At 37.9% G+C, this 20,916-nt stretch overlaps 1 protein-coding gene across 1 annotated transcript in view; it reads right to left on the reverse strand.

Moving 5' to 3' along the window:
* The window catches only part of LOC121341725 (gamma-aminobutyric acid receptor subunit pi-like), a 52,322-nt gene that overhangs the window by 20,572 nt on the left and 10,834 nt on the right, over window positions 1–20,916 (reverse strand). Inside the window, 5 exon segments of the mRNA XM_041415519.1 lie at window positions 294–376; window positions 1,001–1,218; window positions 2,442–2,509; window positions 10,799–10,902; window positions 16,260–16,348. Of these exon segments, the coding sequence (XP_041271453.1) occupies window positions 294–376; window positions 1,001–1,218; window positions 2,442–2,509; window positions 10,799–10,902; window positions 16,260–16,348 (562 nt within the window).

Raw genomic sequence — 20,916 nt, forward strand, 5'->3', positions numbered from 1 at the left:
CAAGACAGTAACTGCAGGATGCTCTGCAAAACCAAGCCTGTGAGAATCTCCCAGGATTTTGCTCAATCATTAATTAGCACTACAGCAGTTCAGTATTGCCATGCTATTTTCAGTGATTTCTTGTGCACATATGTGCACACATCTTTGCACACAGATACCACTGTAATTCAGCAGGGGCTGGTCACATGTCCCTTGCCTTTTATGAAAATTCCAGCCACTCTGATAATATCTAGCAGAAATAGATCACAGATATTTTTCTAATTATATAAAACAATAAGGATTAAGTGTCTTACAGCTCTCCAGTTGCAAAGTACATGTCTGCTTATCCATTGGATATTTAGTCAGATCCATGCTGCATGAAACAGTTGTGGTGATCCTTGGAGGAAAAAAAAAAAGTTTTCTAAGTATTGATGGGACAAAACTGTTCAGGAGTAAAAACAAAAAATGCCATGTATCCTTCTGGAAATAATATTTTCAGCCTAATATCTATTGTGAGGAAAAAAAATCTATTATTTACTGGTATCTAATGTATCAGAGTAATACAATCCCAAACAGAAACCACAGCAGAACAGCTGAGTTTACTGATGGTCTAAAAAGGCCACCATTTGCTCCCTTCTCACTTACAGTGCACATTTTCCTTTGTTATTTGCAATATATTTTAAGATTTTGTTATATTTATCAAAACCTTTTACAAAGGGTAATTCACAATAAATCATGCAAATCCATCATCACAGCTTGTTTGCCCCTGCGATGGCTTCACTGCAAACCAGAATGGCAACATGCAATTCCTGTGTTCAGCCTGCATGAAAGCAAAAGGGTCTATTTAGGGAAGATCTATTACTAAATTTAAGAATTTATCCATATTGACCAAGAATATTACGTATTCATAAAAGTACAAGACACTACTTTTACAAACAGACCCATTTTGCTAAGCAGAACCTGGGAAGTTCGAAACATAAGTAGACACAATCCTAAAGGCTGATATGTGGTATTTACATACCTTATAGCATACAAGACTGTTCCATTAGGGTATATCCTTATGAGACGATTCTCAACAGTGACATCATGAAGAAAAGACTTTTTTGAATCAACTATAAAGGTATCTGGCACCCAAAGCATTTCCACGAGTCGACCATCTAAGCTCAAACTCTTATTACCATCGAAACAAAGCCTCTCATCAGTCCATCGCTGCCTGAGAAATATGGTAGCTGTGTAGTCCTCAAAGAGAAAATCAAAATTATCATACAAAGGGAGCCTGGGCTGTATTCACTTTTACAGAAGTATATGGAAACAGCTGCTGGGCACAAACTGTGATTCTCCATGTCCCTGGCACTCCAAGAGCAGCTGTACTGAATTCTGCCAAATTTTCTGGCACTCCATGTGAGGTTGGTAGATTTTGTTCTAATGTTCATTTACAGTAAAAGCTGCTGGCCTTACTTGGGGCTATGAATCAGCTGAAGTCCTCAGAGCTTTGTAAGCAGATAATATGGCTCTGTAAACTTTGAAGATTTAGAATTATTTATGTAAATGGTTCCAAATCTCACTTTTTTTCACATAAACTAATAAATAAAGAATTTTTTAAGAGCACATGGCAAAAAGTTGAATAAATTCATATAGAAGTTAGTGAAACAGGAAAGGAATTTTTAGCACAATTTCTCCTTTTCGCATCACAAAGGAAACAGTGGCATCAAATTTATCAAGACCTTGAACACAGCACTCAGTCCAATTCCACTTCAATTTAGATGCCTTGCAGTCCTACATTAAGATCACATTATTTCTTACACTTTTAGAACAACTTTTGATTTTATTATGTGTTTTTATGAAAATTATAAATTCATCTGAAGTTCTGACCTTATTTCCCCTGAATAGTAACTAATAATTACTATTACTATTACTAATATGTAATATCCGATTAATTATTTTTTTCTTTTTATTTCTGTGTACCAATGGAGGATCTTTAAGTAGAAAAGTACATTCCATTTCATAGTTTGTTCAAGAACAAATGCTACAAATTAAATGAAACACAGCTGGAATAAATTACTGTATGACAGCAACAACAGACGAGAAAAACAGCCTGAGTTCAGCTGTATCTAATCACAGGGAGAGTGGCTTCAAAGGCACATGAATACATCTTTATTTTTCTGTAATGCATAAAGACTTAGACATTTCAGCTGGAAAATGAGAACTGATCCACATGCTTCTCATTAAGATTGATACTCAGTAGCAGATTTCTGTTTGTATGTGCAAGAGGTGGGATTCACAGCTGCATTTCTATGCTTATTATAGTGTTATAAACACTACGTGTCGTGAAAAAGAGAATTCCATCTCCTAACCCATACTGACTTCACAAGGAGCCAAGCCCAAAGTTGTGCTGCCAGCAAATGTAAGCACAAGACATCAGCTTATCAATAAGCAAAGAAAAGACTGCAAAAATACTATACCATATTTATTTCTGATATTGTATCAATGCTTGCAATATCCATACTCATTCCAACTGACACAGGACCATCTGCAAAAAAAAAAAAAAAAGAGAAAGTCAGAAAGTAGCTCATAATTCTTTAATATTCAGTGTTCATGAGAACTGTTTACAAAATCTTTCCATTTTTCTTCCTAAATGTTTAGAGGCTATGTTAAATATTCCTGAAACACAGACTATGCAAGAATTTTCACATTCTTAACCAAAAATAATGTCATACTTCTGAGCTAAAACTATTTTAGTTTTCAGAAACAGGCTTTATTTCTTAAATACTTCCTGGTTTATATTATTTTTTCCCCTGAAAAAAAGGTGCTGGAGAAAATGTTACACAATGAGGTGTGGAAGGCACAATCCCCATGGTACATCACACTCTTCTGCTCTGAGGTGCAGAGCAGTGGAAAGAATTCTTCCAGTTGCAACATCTGGTCCATCAGATGTGGGTGAAGTAAGAAGTTTCACCTGGCAATGTCACATGGTTAATATCCAGATGGCACAGCTGAGCGACTTCCATTTAAAAATTTATGGTATATATTGTATCATTGTAATTTAGTATCTTGCCTTTGACCACTAGCAGGAAACTTGTGATTTAAATACTTGGAAAGTATAAAGGAAAACTTGTCATAAGCTGAAGGCCTATTCAGTGTAGTTAAACACCTTACCTAAGTAGTTGTTATTGTAATGTCAGTATGCTCCGACTCCCATTTCCTCCTCAATGTGCATTTCACACTGTTGGAAGGAAGATCACCAGCTGTGCATTTTAAAATGCAGAATTTATGCAGAACTTTGATGAAAACACAACGTTATTCCTGGCTGAATATGTGCAGAATAATTAAAAGAGTGCTTGTACAAATAAATTAATATTAAATCAGTGCATCTTTAAAAGCAATTGAGAAGAAAAGAACACAGCACTGAGAAATGCAGAAATACTTCAGGTAAGATCTCTGCAGCTGATAGTGCCCCTATCTCACAGGCACATGGCTGAAAGCCCTTCTTGGCTCCTTGCAATACATTTTGTAGAAATCTCCCCTATGGCCCCAAATGGCATGCAGAGGAACATCAAGTTCAACTCCACCCTCCTGAACAACACTAAAGAAAAAAATGTATCATTCTAAGATGTGTAAGCTTATTAGTATTTTTATTTTTTTCCAAAATATTTTCTGGTTTAATGCAAGTGTTAAAATCATTACACATCTGTCACTCCTGAAAAAAATCTGTAAGTCCTTTGTTCTGATGAAAGTTTAAATATAAACCACCAGCTTACAACAGGACTGCAGGTTTGCAGCATGCCCTGCTGCTAATATGCATGTTTATCATATACTATTAAATTATACATTGGGATTAGAAACTATTGTTCATACATTGAAAGAAGACTTTGGAGGTTAACTTTGAAAAAAAATTGACTGAAAAACTCTCAGATCATTGACAGCTTGTTCTTCTGTTTCTTCCCACTCTTTTCATGTTTTGATACTCCATTAATAAATTTATTTTCTCTCTCTCCAGGATTAAAAGCTCAACACCTAAGAAACTCATCCCAGCTACCGGGGGTACAACAATTAATACTTACACTTACCATTGTACTATATCATAAGTGCAGGTACAATATTGCCAGCCTCAAAAGATATGTCAGACCCTCAAAAACCATTGAATCCATAAAAATATGGATTTATAATCCATATTCTGGGGTTTTTAATGTCTTGCTAGAGATTCCCATGTATGAGTGCAACAGAACATATTATTGCCAGCTATCACATGATGATTTGGGGAGAACCCCATCCAGCAAGGCTTATGCTTGATGATGGACCACCCCAAGGAGAGGACAGTGCAGTGCTCAGATGCCTATGCAGGAATCATGGCTGGGAATAATCAGACTCTTTCTATTATATCATGATTTATTAGTAGGAACAATACCTGATCCTTGTCCAGCAAGGTGATACAGATTAGGGAAAATGTCCATTATCAGCATTTTGGTATCATCAGTGCTAGGTTGTTACGCATATGAGGGGGAAAGCTGACTTTCCAGAAAGATTACTGAAATTAAGCAGGGGGTAATTTCTCAGGAATCAGACAAACAAAACTTTGTAGATCCTTTTTTTCTTTCCTGGTGAAGTATTTTTCAAAATATTACTGAGTAACACAAGAGCCCTGCAGTGTTGGGTGACTCCCAAGCAGCACAAGACATCCAGCTCAGGTTGAGATGTACTTCAAGCTCAGACTGACTGAACACAGACCTGCCTTGGGCTCAAGGGCCAAGGAGCGGCAGCACAGTCAGGACAAAACCATCCTGCTCCACTTGCTCCAGCCAACAGCTCTCACTGCCCACGTGCAGCCAGCCTGCCCAGCCCAGCACCCACAAAAACTCAGCAGAAAACTTCATCACCCCGGGTACAGCAATATTCTGTGTGGGAGGAGTTGTGCAGGAAAACAAATTATGGAAAGGATCTCTATCAACACAATACAAGATGCTGAGAACAGCTCTGCTCCAGCAGTTAATTAAATCAGAACAACATTAACAGTTAAATGCTGATTTCTTTTTTGCATATGAGGATAAATGTTTACTTAGTAACCCACCATAAATTGTAAAGTACTAATAACAGAATGAGTCTGCTCATAATTATTCACCAGGGTTTCCTCTGAACTTCCTCTGGAAAGTCTCCTGTTGACAGTGTCAAAAACTGGGCAGCAAACCAGATGAGGCAGTCAGTTCCTACATTTCCATATGTTTGGCAGAAGTTCTATGCATAATGACAACATCAGAAGAAATCTACCGGTCTTCAGAAGAAAACTGAAGTCACTCTGTCCCGCAGTATTGAAGGGAATCTTCAAAGGATGGCAGAGCATCGCCAAAGGGAGTGCCTTGTTACAGCACTGGCTGTGCAGCCCAAGCAACACACGTTTCAATTTTACCTCTATGCCCTTATAGATACTCATAGTTAGTAATCCCAAATGGGAAAGCAGCCAGAAGAGTGGCAGACAGCATACCTAAAAATTAAGTTTGGATCACTCACTGCAATGATCCCAGTCTGTAGCAGCAAAATAAACCAGCACTGTGTCATGTATGTACCTACTACTGCAATGGATCAGCATGATCAATAACTTCCAGTGCTGAGCCATTAGCATGAGCCCTTTTTCATTTAGTTTGAGAAAACCCAAAACAATTCTGACATTCAAAAAGGCCTCAAAAGGCTTTTTGGAAGAATGTCCTATCTTTTCAGCAATACTGGATAAAATACTGCAAGTAAACAGAAAATTAAAAGGAAAATTATCACTAGAATCATTCATTATAGCTTCCTAAAAAACTCATTTTGTCCCTCTGATTGCCAGCCTCGCTTTGGAGCATTACAGAGTTCTTACATAAAACTTAGGGGTTTTTTCAGTGCATTTAACCTCCCACCACAAGACATCTTTCTTGACAAATAGTTACATGAAGAAAGTGGGCAGGTTAAGACAGGCCTTCTGACAGATCTCAACTGTAATTCTTGATTTGAAGGCATCAGAAGACAGACCCACTTCTAGCACAAATCAGTTCCAATCCTATTTGTTTAACATCAATAATTTTTAGACATTGATGTTGCTTTGCTGGTACAGTTTGTGGACAAGACAAAAATCGGTGAGGAGCATGTTAACAACAGCTTGTTAAATCATTTGTCAAAACCCCCATGTTTCCATACAGCCAAATGCAAGCAATTAATGTGGGGACAAATAAGCACACACAGGGTAGGAAACCATCTTGGCAAGCAGTGCCTTTGAGAAGGATTTAGAGTCTGTCACAGATAATCATTTTAACATGCTCTTTCCATCTTATGCTTTGGCAGCATCATTATTACAATGGGGAGTAATGCACAGAATTAAGTTATCTTGCAATCTATTCTGTATTGGCAAGACTGTTATGACTGTGACAAGATTCGCCTTCCACGTTTAAATAAAATGTGCAAACAGCAGACACAGTTTGGTTGAGAGAAAGAGGAATATTCCAAAAGACAAAAAGATCTGGAAGGTTAATATCAAATCTTGTAACAGAAAAATCAAGGAGCATGGTTTACTCAGGTCCTCAAAGAGAAGTCAGAAAGGTGACTTGTCCAATGTCAGAAAATGCATGCAGCAGTTAGTTGTGCTCGTTGTTTGGCAAAGCAAAGTTTATGGATGATGGAGACAACAGGAAACTTCAAATAAATTGATCTTTTTACTATCTGAACATAATTTATATAAACAGTTTATATAAATATATATAAACCATTTATAATTTAGAGTCTCTGGATCTAGCCCTTTGGAGGGGTTGGAGAGGCAGGGGAGAACCCTGCCAAAAACCAAAACCCAAACTGTCCTGCATGCAGGAACCTGGGTTTGGTGGCAATCAGATGCTCTTAGTGTGTCTTCTGGGAAAAGAAGAAAAATCTCCATTGCCATGTGTATACTGAAATTTACACATTCTGGGCTTTTTGCTTTTCTCTAAAGAATTAGCTATTGGCTGGCTGGGACTTAAAATAGTCTTTAGATTATGTTTATTTGGTATTTCTTTCTTTTGTACCCTGCAAGTTTGCCTCACTAAACCAAAGGGTGTTAGACACAGCTAACATTCTGATGTCTCTTTTGTACAATTCTGAAGACTAAAATGCTTTCATCTAATTAAATGTATAGAACTTAATATAAATAACATTTGAGGGGAAAAAACCCATGATGACAGGTCTTAGACAGAAGGTTGGACCAAAATTTTATTTGCTTTAATTTAAAACTTATGTCTATAAAATGTGTTGCTCATTATGAAGGAAAATAATATTTTAAATATTATTTAGAATATCTGATTTAAGCATTACACTTTTCTGTACCACTTGAAAGCAGCTTCCATATTCAAATATACTTAGCTGTGACCTTTTCCTAGTATCTCTCTTTTTAATTAGAACACTTAAATTATCACATTCAATCACAGAACAAAATCTATTTGTATAAAATTATTTACAAGATTTTATGCATCCCTTGACAACCCTATGAACCTAATCCAAGGCTCACTGAAGTCTGCAGGAATTGCTCATTAATTCAGTTTAGCACAGCACATAAAGTTATAAAATTGATCTACATGGTTCCAGCAGAAAACCTGAGGTGGAAATCAACTTGTATTGCTGAGATAAAGTGTCAGGGTAATGTAGCACATTTAAGGGAAGTAACTGTTGATTTTTAAATTCCTTATGCCAGCTTTTCTATAGAAGTGTTCCATATATATCTGTAAGGGTAGGATAGATATTATTATATTGAGGAGTAATATCTACTAACTAGTATAGGAGTATTTCATATTCCAGTCCAAGGAATGGCTAAAATCATTCCAGATCAGGGCTTTGGGGTTTTTTTAATTCTTTTTTGCACCTATCTGCTTAATTTATGAAGACTTGCTTGATGAACCAGTTCAAAGAGGGACACTGAAGTGCTATAGATAAGGAAAGAGAACATTCTTAATAGCAAAATTCAGATGAGGGCAGGGCTAAGCAACCAGTCCAGCTGAGATTCCTCTGTGCTAGCAGTGTCTGAAGTTCCCTCACAATGCGGCAACCAGTACATGCCACCCACCACGGACAGACATGGAACACTGAGCCAGTTTTACTTGTCCATAGGCTTCTGAAACACTAAGGCTGGCTTCAACTAATCCTACTTTGGGCACCCAATTTAGATGCTTAGAGATGGGAAGGACAGGCTGTGTTACACAAAAATGGCAACGTTTGTGCAGCCAGGGTCTGGATGGGGCGAGTGTGCAGGAGGAGATGACCAAGTAAGGGGAGATACATCCAGAATTAAAATCCAGAAAAGCAGGAGATTCAGTCCATGCAAGGAGAGGAGAAGACAGTTTTTATGTTCTTATGCAGTCACTGGACTTTTATCCATGAAAAAGGTGTTCATATTCCCCTTGTTAATGACACTGCCCGAGTTGGGGTATATGGTTGGGACATTTCCAGTCATCTGCCAGTCCCAGCACAAAGACCAAACACAAATTAATAAGCAAATGGGGGGCTTATTAAACTAAAAAATTATGAGACACCATAAATTTTACTTAATTAGTAAATATTTCTGTTTTTTCTGGCTGTAGGAGAAATGAACGGTCATTTTATGAACATTTGTTTATACCTAATTTTCTTTTCAGGACTAAAACTCCTTTTGTGAAATATTAAGGAGCTCAGTGCCACTTGAGTAAAGCCAGTTACCAAGAACAGACACAAGGTACACCAGCTGCAGGCAAAAAACCACCATATAAACCAGGAAAATATTACATGGAACAAAGCTAGCATAGCTGAGGCCACAGAGATAAATAAATTCCACAGGTTTGTTAAGCTGAGGATTTGGGTAGTTTGCTAGCTCTGCTTCCAAGAGGAACAATAGATTCTCCTCAGCCTGACCTTCACACAAAGTGTAGCCCACCCTGCCAGTTACAGAGAGGGGTCAGGACGAGGCTGACACCACTCCCCAGCCCAAGCACACCTTCCTCCATAAGAGGGAAAGTGATCCCCAATGATCTCACAAAAAGCTACAGGTTCAAAAATCAGGAGAAGCATTGCCTGAGTCATCCTAACTCAAATTACTCCCACAAAGAAAGTAATTTCTCACAAAACCACCAACCCTGCATTTAGAAGTGGCATCAATAAAATGTATTTTTTTCGGAGCATCATCTCATTCCTTCAGCACTAGAGCTAATAAAGCTCCATCAAAGGTTTCTGAGGCAGGGTGTGCATGCCTGAGCTGTGGTGAGCATATGCAGTGATGCTGGCACTGTCTGGAGGTGTGAGACTGGCTCTGTGTGCGACAGACTCAATCTGTGCCTCAGCTCCTCTGGGATTTCTAGGCACCCAGAGAGCCCTCAGCATCCCTCTGAACAAAACACCCAGACAAAAAAATAACTATAGCCTTGCTGCAATACAACAGCTGTGGGAAAAAGATGGAGAAAAGGGAGATTTGTAACTCAAATATGCTTTACAGTACGTCTTAATTGCTATTACAGGGTTTTGAAATGAGACTCTGTTGTCTACCCAAGCACACTCATCATGACAGTGCCAACATATCTCTAGTACTAACACAAGGTAATGAATAAAATATATTAATTGCCACTGAACACAGTTATTTTACATTATGCATCATCTCCAATGAGGAAGAGTTAGTTTATTTATTAAAGTTACTTTTATTTTGCTGTCAGTCTCCTTAGAGCATTAAATATTTTACAGCAGTTTTATCATCAGGTAAGATAATTATGATAAAAACAAACTGATGAAACAGTTTTTTCCTTTTTCTTCAACCTAAAATACAGGTATATCTTAAAATTATTATAAATGGATTCAGAAACAGCCCGTGATGTGGAGCATCCATACTGAACCAGGTATTTGGATGGCAAGAGGTAACACTATGGTCTTAGAAACTCATTAAAATAGGATATAAAGGGACATAAAATATTCCGTTTGCACTCATATCTCTAACATTTGCAAACATCTAGCTTAAGAGCTATTGCCTAGCATTCACACTACAAGTTTATTTCTTGACAGACACAAGGTGCTGAGCTTCTTTTCAACATTCAGAATATTTTCTTCTTCAGTGTTCTGCACTTTCTCCAAGACAAGCTCTTCATGCCACTTCATAACTCCTCAGTACTTCTATACACCCAATAGCCTGACTCAAACAAGGAGGTTTTTCACTGAGATTTCAGGCGTCTGGCTGCACTGCAGGGCAGTAAAATCAGCCTTGATGCAGCAGACTATGTGGCTCTTCCAATCTGGTGACCATTGGTTTCTGATGCAGGGAACTGACATTTTTGATTCATTTTCTCTTTTCAATTCATTTCCCCCCCACAATTTTCAGTAAATCTGTTCAGTGAGCTTTAAGACCTGAGGCAAGAATCATTTATTAAATAATTCTCTTGCAATCTTATAGCTGAGGCACATAGTACTTTGCATAGTAACAAGATCTGCCTGTGCTGTTATGAACATCTTGATATATAAAGCTTTCAAATCTTTAATCAAAGCTTTTTATAGTTATTATTTAGGAAATCAGAGGAAATTACACTTTTAAATAGGTAAGATGTTACAGCTTATTTCATGAAGACAGACATACAATAACAGTCAAGTTTTCCAAGTCTGGAAGTTTAGCTTGCAAATACTTGGAATATACAAGTTTCACCTTGGGCCACAAAAGCTATTAAACTCTATCTTATTACATCACAGAACATATATAATCAGATCAGTGGCTGTCAGATATCAGAGGAAAAAAGTACAGAAAAACCCATTTGCTCTCACTGCTGAATTTTAGACACCACATTATGTTATGACTCAGTCTTATTGAAAGAGCATTTCTACTTACTATCAAAAAATGGACGTAGATACTTGTTGTACCCTTTTATTATTTTTTGTATTGTTGGAGGTAGAATTTCACTTTTTCCTTCAGCTTCAGGAATTTCCATTGACCTAAAATGAATTGAAAATGAGGATGTTTTAAAAGGACATAATAAAAAAAAAATTCCAAAAATATCAGATTTCATAATCTGTATTTGTCTCTTATTAGAAAAAAAGCTCTTGTATACCTTAAAGTTTATTATTTCTTTTTATACCTTAAAGTCTAAGTCTATTTATTTTCATACCTTAAAGTCTACTATTTCTTAACATTCCATCTGAGAAACAATCTTCTTTAATACTTTATCTGTAAACAGGGCATTATGGTTATAAGCTAGGAATGTGGAAAGGATGCTGGTTGTTTATTTCATCATTTAAAATAAAGCTTCTTTTTACATAATGAAATAAAGTATATTTAGGTCTCAGAGACAGAAACCAACCTCAGAGACCAGTGCATAAAAACACTCTTAAAATCCTGCTTTCACAACACAATTTTTAAACAGGCTACAGAAATAATCCTGTTGACCAAAACCAGTGAAGCATAATGAGAATTCAAGTACTTCCTCAGTTCAGAAACAGCTACAAATACAATCCATAGAAGTGATATATAAATAATTACAAACCCTTTCTGCCTCACCCCGAAGGTGAGCACCCCAAGACCCCGAGCAGGGTGTGCTCTTCAGAAATTACAGCACAGATGGTCACAACTACTTGCTCCCAATGATTTGAGAAAGGGGGGGCATGGATTATGAAGGTGAGAAGCAAATAATTAATTGCTTTAGTGAACCCAGCTGGCAGAGGCATTGTCTCTGCTGATGGAGAACAGACACCTATACAAACACCAGGAGAAGGGTCTGTAGGTTTTAATCCTTGCTCTGAGATTTACAGGCCCCTAAAAATGATCAGCTCCCCTACAGGAGGTGCAAGAGCTGTAGTGATTTGCTTCTAGGGAGAAGAATGTGAGCTTAAACCATTAGGTAAGGGGCTGCCAGTGTTTTGTGGTCTTCCCTCATAGTGCTAAATCCTCACTGAATTTCTTAGTCTCAGTTCTTTCTGGAGGTGCTCCTGAAAACTCTGCTTTTTCTTCTGCATTATATTTCTGGGTCTCTTGGAGCTTTCCAAAGTTTGATGCTTTCATTTTAATTTTGCTGTTTCTGAGAAAGATTGCGTTGTTTTGTCAGGACACTGAGACACCAGGAATAATCCAGTATCTTAACCTAGAAAAGCTTAAATGCTATGATGATCTCACTGAATGCACGTGGCCAAATCACACTGTGGTTTTAAATGTGGTATCCACTGGCTTGAAAAGCTGCTATTGCTGTATAATTTTTTATTCACCAGACCCTATTGCCACAGAAGTAGCTGTTTTTCATTAGCTGCCTTATAAGACAAATATCTTAGCTATTTGAATGATCAAATTTTTTCCTTTATTTTCCCCTGGTTTTATTTCTATATTGCCAAAGAATTATGTTGTTACTTAAGTATACCCTTGAGTAACACCAGCATTGAAATAAGGGAAGTTTCTCCTGTAAGTTTTTTCCTAAAGAAACACAGTAATGGTGAGATGTGACTATAAATAAGAAGGCCAGTTTTATGTTGCATAGAAGTGTTAAAATTGGAAATGCATCTGAATGTAATTAATTCCTTAAATACTGTACTTGGAATAGATATCTCTCCTTTTGTAATTCACAGTTTAGCTAAGTGTTCAGTGAGCTGCATGAGCTTAACTTCACAGCTTTACTGGATTGTTCTTGAATAAGTTTTACACGTTGTGAAATGTTAAAGGAAAACTTGTTTCTTTTCTACTGCTAGGGTATATCATTATTCTGCCAATCAATATGCAATTGCAGAGTGGTCTGCTTCATTATCATTAACTCTATTTTCCAAAATATATCTACAAAATGTTTATGGAAGTCCTTCCCTTAAATGACCAGTGGTAATTCATTTTCCTCATTAACACATGACGTGTAGCTTTGTATCACTGGTCTTTTGAGATTTATGGTTAAGTAAGCCTGGGAAAGCTGTTGTGCTGTAATTGAGTCTGTGAATTAATGAGGCACGGTCCCCTGTTTGGCCACTAAACCTTGGAGAAGTCCTAGCACAGCAAGCCAACAAGGGAAAGGAACCTGAGGCCTCCCAAGTGTGAGTGTGCTGTCACCAGCCCGCTGACCCCGGGGGACACTCAGAGGCAGACTGCCAGTGCTCAAAGACAAGGAACCTACAGAGGCTCTGTGCCCTAAGCAGCTTGGGGTTTCTGTGTTCTAGGGGATGATTCCCTGCTACCTCCACAGTGCTCTTTGATTCACGCGCTCTGCTCCCAGCTCAGCCACAGCTGCACACATTCACAAAGGAAAAACCTGAGACTCGCTCCACTTCTGCATCTGCATCTTCTCATCGATGCATCTAAGCTTCTCTTTTAACCAATATTTGTGTTGTTATATTTGAAGGGAAGCTGTTTAAGTTCCTCCATTTTCTTAATGCGAAATACCTTAACACTTTTCACATTTTCTTAATGCGAAATTTCTTAATGTGAAATACCTTGGCATGCATTTAAGTATGGAATTACCTTGCAACAGGTGTCCCAGCAACGGAGGCATGAACAGTCTTTTACAGAAAAAAACCTGAGTATATAATTATTTTTCAGCTGAGAATATCTATCTGTTCTGGGCTGTCAATGCATAATAAATGCTTTAACTCATCAGGTTCAATGCCCTCTGGTTGCTTTTATAAAAGCTGAATTATAATTATTTCTTTTCCTAAGTCGTTCTTACACTCAAAAATTCAGATTTTTATGGGTTTGGCTACATTTGAAAGGTGCAACAATTGTTTGTTATTTAAGGTACTTTCAAGTGAGTGTCTTAACAGAATGGGGTAACTGGAAGGGAAAAAAGGAACATTTGCCCTAAACAGCAGTATATATCATTTATTTAGGCATAAGTACAGTCTAGACACATGTATGGGAATATTTTTTCTGGCTATTTTTTGTCAGAAAATGTGTATCATGAAAGCATGAAAGAGAAACACCTTAGAACTGCAAGAAGATAAACAAAATGCCAGATACAGTTGGAACAAGCTTTTGCAACACTCCCCCCAGGAAAACAAGAATAAAAAAAGCTTTTTTTCAGGCAATTCACTGACAGGCGAAGGGCTTACAGATGCAAATAAAGTTATTTCTGGTTTCATACTTTTGCTCAATGATATGGGGGTTTATATGATCTTTGCAGATAAACTGTAGCAAAGTCTACATCACTGATTAATTCTCTGCTTTGAAAAGGACAGTACTGTCACCTTTTTTTTTTTTTTTTGTTAAATGGTGAGGTTGAAATTAGCATCATGTTACCAGGCACAAGAACAAACAGTGAAATACCATAAATGTTCTTGAGCTCAGGCAAAAAAAAAAGAATATTTTACAGAAATCTGTTTCCGATTCCATAAACCTAGGCTACTCAGGCAAAAAAAAAAGAATATTTCACAGAATTCTGTTTCTGATTCCCTAAACCTAGGCTAGCATTCTTTATGTTAAAAAGACCCTATCTGAAACAAATGGGAACCCTTCTTCAGACCAAATAGCATGCATTTATTTAACCTGATTCCCGATAATGATAAATTTGCCTCAATTTATTTCATAACTACTTAAAAAAATTCTGGGAATAAATCATTTAAGCAACTACCCAGATATAGATTTTAACACTAAAAGGGGGCCATGTTGTGATTGTAATGTAATTTAATGTTAAGTGAAGTGAAGAAGTGTCATTCAGGCAGGGAGAGATAGAAAGGAAAAAAACAACCCCATACCATTACTGACTGTAAATTATTCAGTAAAAGAAACTCTCTTCACATGTTAGGCAGAGCTTTTCCAAGTGGAATATCTAAGGGACCACTTGGCAAAAAAATCATGGCCTTTGCTTTGGGTGCACCTCAGCACTTGGGTTTTATTTAGAAATATTTCTCTGTTTCAGTGCCAAGCAGGATTTTTTTTTTTTTTAATGTAAACAGCACTTTCACAAAACCCTCCTAATTTGTGCACTGGAAAAATGCATTTTTGTACCCAAGCATCATCTTGTTTGTGAGATAACCGAGGGCAAGATCTGCTTCTCAGCCTGTGTCTGGATTTGGGTACAACAGCTCGACGCTGTGCAGGTGTACCCAGGCACTCCCCCAGGAGCTGTGTGTGCACTTTACCCCACGGGTGACACTGCCTGGACTGACACAGGAATGAGCTGCCTGTGCCTCTGGACACTCACAGCCAGATGAAGCTGTAAGAGGATTCACAAAGTCTGTCTGACATTGATGAAATCTGCACCACAGGCTGAGCTCCTGGGGGAATTTTGCATCCTTGTAATTTAGGTGCTTCTGAAATTGTTGGTCTTTTAGCAGTGTTTTATTATGGCTAAGCCATGAGTCATCCACTCATTACAGCTTGGCAAGTCACAGCTGATGAGGAAAGAAGGTGGAATTAGAGCAAGTGCATGTTTTGGACCTCTCTGTAGGACTGGAGAAGGTGGGGGAGGCAGATGCTTTAAACTTATTTTCAGGGGACTGCTCCACCTGTTGCCACTACTAAGAGAAAGCTTTCTCTAAACGAGTGTTTGCACACCCACCTGAGTTAAAGCTCAGACAGAATCTTACCCTGAGATGTAGTAGATTAGGCAATTGTAGACACAGAACTGGCTCACAGACTTTAAATACTTCCAGTGAAAGTAATGATGAGAATGTTTAACCTGTCCATGCTTACATTGTCTTATTGGAATTACTTAAATAATATTTTTGCCCATTTTTCTCAAAGGAATATATTTTAAGTGCTCCATTTTTATATTTTTGTCATGCCATCTGTACTGTTAAAAGGGCTATGTGTAGCCAGAGGGGATCATTTTCACTTTCCAGCATAATGCAACTCAGATTTCCTAAAGACTTCATGATTTCATAACAGAGAATAAGAAAACAGCGTTAAAAACGGGTAATTCTTTTTAAGATACTCTCCTTTTAGCACACAATGATGATTTTACTATCTCAAACCTGCAGTAAATCTAGGTGGACTGTGTGCTTGTGTCCTAGGGCAAGGCACTATGCTCCAGGCAAGGACCATGTGCCCATCTGAATTTGTTAAGCATCTGATACAACACTCACTTTGTACCCAGAAATCCTTTATTTGAGGGTTCGAATGCTTCATAAATTCCATTCTTTTCCTTCCTCATCAATCTTTCCAATTAAAAAACTCTGTTAATGAAGGCAGCTGAGATTGATGAAGCTCAGTCCTGTGTTTCTTTTAATACCCAGGTTCTTTAACTTTTGTAAGAGGCAAAATTCAACTGCCAAGAAGATATTCCTTTGTTACCTCATCAGATATGTCTCTAATTATAAGTAAGTTGATTATAAACCAACTGATATAATAATATATTGAAGAAATTATAATTTTAGCAAATACTTCTTACCTATAGAGCAGCAATAGAAAAAGGGCTCTGAGACTGCAGCACTTAAGACTGCACATTGTCACAAATTCTTTCAGAAGTTCTTGTAGCTCCTAAAAAGCAAAAGGTGCAGAGTTAATGTTTTACAGCATATATGCATTTCTAACATTAATTTTTCCAAAGATTTTAAACACTAAAGATACTGTATCTAGCATAGCTTCTTCCAATATATTAGTAAATATCTACATCAATTTTTTTAAATGTCAAAATGTGAAAAAAATAAAAAAGAAGTGGCATCAGGATTAATTTAACTAACCAACAGAAGCTGCATTCCAGTATACTACAGCTCTTTAATTTTAGCCTCTGTCCTTTATATATTAGGAAAAGTAATTGCTGTGAAAAATAACATCATCCTGTGCAGGAGAATTGCAAACACTGAGTTTTGTCTCTGCTATTCATGCTTGTGAGTGCATCTCTGGCATATCAGTGTCCCTTCTAAAGGGGCAATACATGACCCCATCTTAGAGCACAGAGCTATTTAAGAGCAAGCTCTCCGGTACATGCATGTCATCAATACCACTGGTACATAACTTTGGTCATCTTTTTGTTAATGAGAAAAAATGAAGTTTTAGGCTTCTATCCCAGCTGTTAAAAAAAACCACAACTGTATATAAATCATATATAACCATCCACATTAATGAGAATGTTTGGCTGAGGCAAGGTGTCTTTTCTGAATGGGATTTCTTTGCTTTTGTCAGGATGATTCACATCCATAATGGTTATTTTAAGAAATCTGTCAGCTCTGTAATCCATTTCTGGATGAAAAGAGTATCAATCCATAGCGTAATGCAGTCATGTAACACATCTGAAATGCACAGACTGTGCACACGTTTGCTGTATTTCAGCAGAGTACACAAACCTTATTTGTGAGACTTGCTTCAAAACTCTAAAAAACCCTGCATGTCAGGAATTCTACCTATCCAGAATCTGCAAGACAATTGTTAAATGTTAATAAATGCAAATGAAATAGCTTTTTTAGGTTTCAGAAAGGGGTAGTCAAACCTATTTTCAGTGTCCAGAATGAGTTTTGCAGGAGTATCTTGAAGTTTAATTTCCCAGTAAATTGTTAATAGTAAAGAACTTCAAGTTTCACAGCCTGAAACTTTGTTTCACTGCTCTTTAGTGACCAATGTAAAATGCCAGCAGGCTTTCTAAAAACCAAAGCAATTTTTCTTTCAGTCTACAGCTCTAGTAAGAGCAAAACTAGTGGTATTTACCTAAATTAATGCCATGTGAATGGGATATGAATTTTATGTAACAGTGAAGTGACAAAATAACTTGTTAATGTCTCCAAAGAAAAAGGAAAACCATTTCAATGGCTTTCTGAACGAGCAAACGTTCTCAGCATCTTGGCTACTTTAAGCATACACCAGCCTGGTAAATATTAATGTCAAAATAAATCATACACTCCTCCTGACTTCCACAGAAAATCATGCAGGAGACATTAGGAGAGCTGGTAATAGGAAAAAACAGCACAAATGAGCAGATGGTGTTGTCAGAACATTGCTCTCTACACGCTGATTCTGTAACACTCCTGGTGCAGATCGTGGGATCTCTTTTGCGTCTCTCATTTTGGGTTTGGATGCTTTCTACATTCATTATCTTTATCTCACAGGAAAATATGCTAAAAATAAAAAGCCTCTTACTGACTTTATAAGTACTTCATAAAGCTGCTTTTATATTTAGCTTTTGAATTGCTACTATGAGCTCCTAATACGACTGAAGATCCTTTATAAACAGATTAAGGAAACCAATGGATATTTCTGTACTTGTTTGGGTTTCATTTTTACAGTACTGAAGATGAAAAGGAGTGGGCTTATTACTGATTTCTTTCTAAAGCAACTGGTTTACCTTCAGTTCATAACCAACGTCCAAGGTAGCAATTCTATGGAAGGGCGGGGTGGAGAATTTTGGTCTTTTACACATCAAAGGTCAAATCCATCCTGTGGTACATGGATTGCTTTTGTATGCTCAGGAAAAGAGAGCATGGAGGTAATATTAGGGAGGAGATCTCTTACTTCTGTGCAAGAAACACGAATCAAGAGATCCAATTGCCATGTCAGCTGGCTTGCCCTCACTGCAAAGGGACACTGCATGCCAGCCAAGGAACAGAACCGGGTAACTGCTGGAGTCTTAAGCTGTTTCACAGATAATACTCAAGTTGGATATAAAAATCTCTGCTGCACGTGTGCACGTGCTTGCATGCACACACACGTTTTCCCTGCTGCCCCTTTCTTAGGGGGCTTACTGAGCTGGTTTGTTCTGCTGAAAACCCTGCTTCTTGGCATGTTTGCACATCTGGACCTTTCCTGTCACACGTTTCTTTATCAAATGCTACACGTTCCCAGCAAGGTTCCTTCCTGCATGTGTGTATGTATGGAACTACCGGTATTTAACTCTAGTTCAGCAGAACCCATAATATTTTCCTCCCACCCTGGAAAAATAAGCATAACCTGTTTTCTGCATAGAGTATTGAGCCATTTGGTTTAACTAGAGAGACTGCATGCTGTCCAGATTATTGTGCATATATTGACATATCTTGTTCTAAACATTTGGGGTGAAGGTAACAAATCTGCCCCAGATTTTCGTATGATGAGACAACATTCTTCTACTTTTATTTAGATCAGATTAAGACTGTAAAATGTCATCCAATGTTTTGACATTTCTCATGGGAATTCAGTTATTTATTATCTTCAGTATGACAGGAAAAGTGAATTATGCAAGTTTCACAAACCTTTGACGCTGAAATGGCAGACAGCTGGCAGAGGCAGTAGAAATATCCAAAGATTTCACTGGAAGTGAATTTTGTGTGAATGAATTAAAGGATAAGATGCCTTTTATGTTGAAGTACCTTATGCACAAGTGGATGCATGAGAAAGACTAGAAATTATTAGATAATACACTTTGTCATATGGTAGTGGCCATATGCCTGAATTCCCATGGCTGCTACTGCAGGCATCTAAAACTGCATGTAGAATTATCTTAAAATAAAAAGCAGATGGTGGGTTTTAGAGTATAAACTGAATTAGCATCACAGTTGCATTTTACTTCCACATCCAAACTGTTGAATGACAGTGTCTTGAAGTGCTTGACTGAAAGGCAGACAGAAACTCAGGAGGGATTCACCCAGAGTGCCAGAGAAGTAAAGCTGCCTCCCCTGCTCTGGATGCTCTGCTTGCATTGTCTTCTAGAACTGCAAAGTGACCTGTGAGCTTATCTGCTGTTGACTCACCCTGTGTGTCAGATCAAAGTGAACCAGCTGGAGGGGAAATGATGGAAAGCTGGAGACACTAAGGACTCCATGAGAGAAAGGGAGAGGGTATATGGAAGGCAGTCACAAGATAAGATTCGGAAGTAGAGGGGATATACCCCTTGGCTCACTTGGGGTCAGCTGTCCCTGCTGTGTCCCCTCTCAGTTCTTTTGCAACACCAGCCTCCTCACTGGCAGCCTGGTAAACGAAGCACAAAAGGCCTTGACCCCGTGCAAGCTCTGCCCAGCAGTAGCTAGAACACCTGAAATACCAACACTTGTGTTCCCAGCAGAAATCCAAAACACAGCCCCATTCTAGCCACTGTGAAGAAAATTTACTCTGCTTCAGCCAAAACCACCACAGCTTGGAAAAGCCAACTGCATAGAACAGATTGACAGTAATCACTGACAAAGCACTTTGTGGAATAAAGTGCCAAGGTATCTGTCTTTGGGTTAATCAGGATGCCTGCCTATAATGGCTGTAGTTTCATGGTAGTTCCTAAAACTCTCTGAAAGAGAAAGAAATGCAAACTTTTCACACATTCAAATATTTTTTTCATGTTAGGATTAATACTGCAGAGACTGAAGCTTGAGTGAAAAGTATCAAGAAGGGTTTTTTTAATGCAGGAAATTAAAAGAGGGAATAAAACCTACTGGCAGCAAAACTCCAGGTCTAACTGGGGAATTGACTTATGCAAGTGGACAAATGCAAGTGTCTGCATCCTATTATAAGGGCCACCCTCTTATGTGGCTGACAACTGGCTTTTGGCACACCAGCTAGCTTGTATTTAAACCCTAGGCACATCTGAACTTGCCTAGCATGGGCAAACCCATGCAAGTCTCCTTGGGCAGTAATCAGAGTTAGATGTACTTGGCCCACAGAAAGAGCTGTCTTGTCATGTTTCTCTGCAGACAGGAGCACAGGGGCCATCTGTTATGACAGTGTTATGTCAGCAACTGAAGGGCTCTTAGGTCTCTATTGCTGCTGTATCTGGCAATTGTTCAAAGTGAAACACTGGACTCCAGTTATGCTATCATCTTCTGATCAATAGCTGTCATCACATGTGCCAGGCAAGAGGAGTGTCATTTTCCCAATGGAAAACTTGGGAAGTTGCTTCAGTCTGAAAGCATTTCTCAAGTTCTGTACCCAAAGATGTTTTTATCAGATATTTTTCAGCAACAGAAGCTCATAGTGTTAAAAAAGTGGAATGAATTTAAAGTTCACCAGAAATGAAAACTGCTTCTCTGGTATAGCAAAATGAACTTTAATTGAAACTTCATTATTAGAAATTGTTTATATAGGTATAGTCATTACATGAGAGTCTTTAAAATTATCCCAAATGAATCAGTATGTCAAATACATTTATTTTT

This window comes from Onychostruthus taczanowskii, unplaced genomic scaffold, assembly GCF_017590055.1.
Source record: "Onychostruthus taczanowskii isolate IOZ18803 unplaced genomic scaffold, ASM1759005v1 scaffold5, whole genome shotgun sequence".
Lineage (NCBI taxonomy): Eukaryota > Metazoa > Chordata > Aves > Passeriformes > Passeridae > Onychostruthus > Onychostruthus taczanowskii.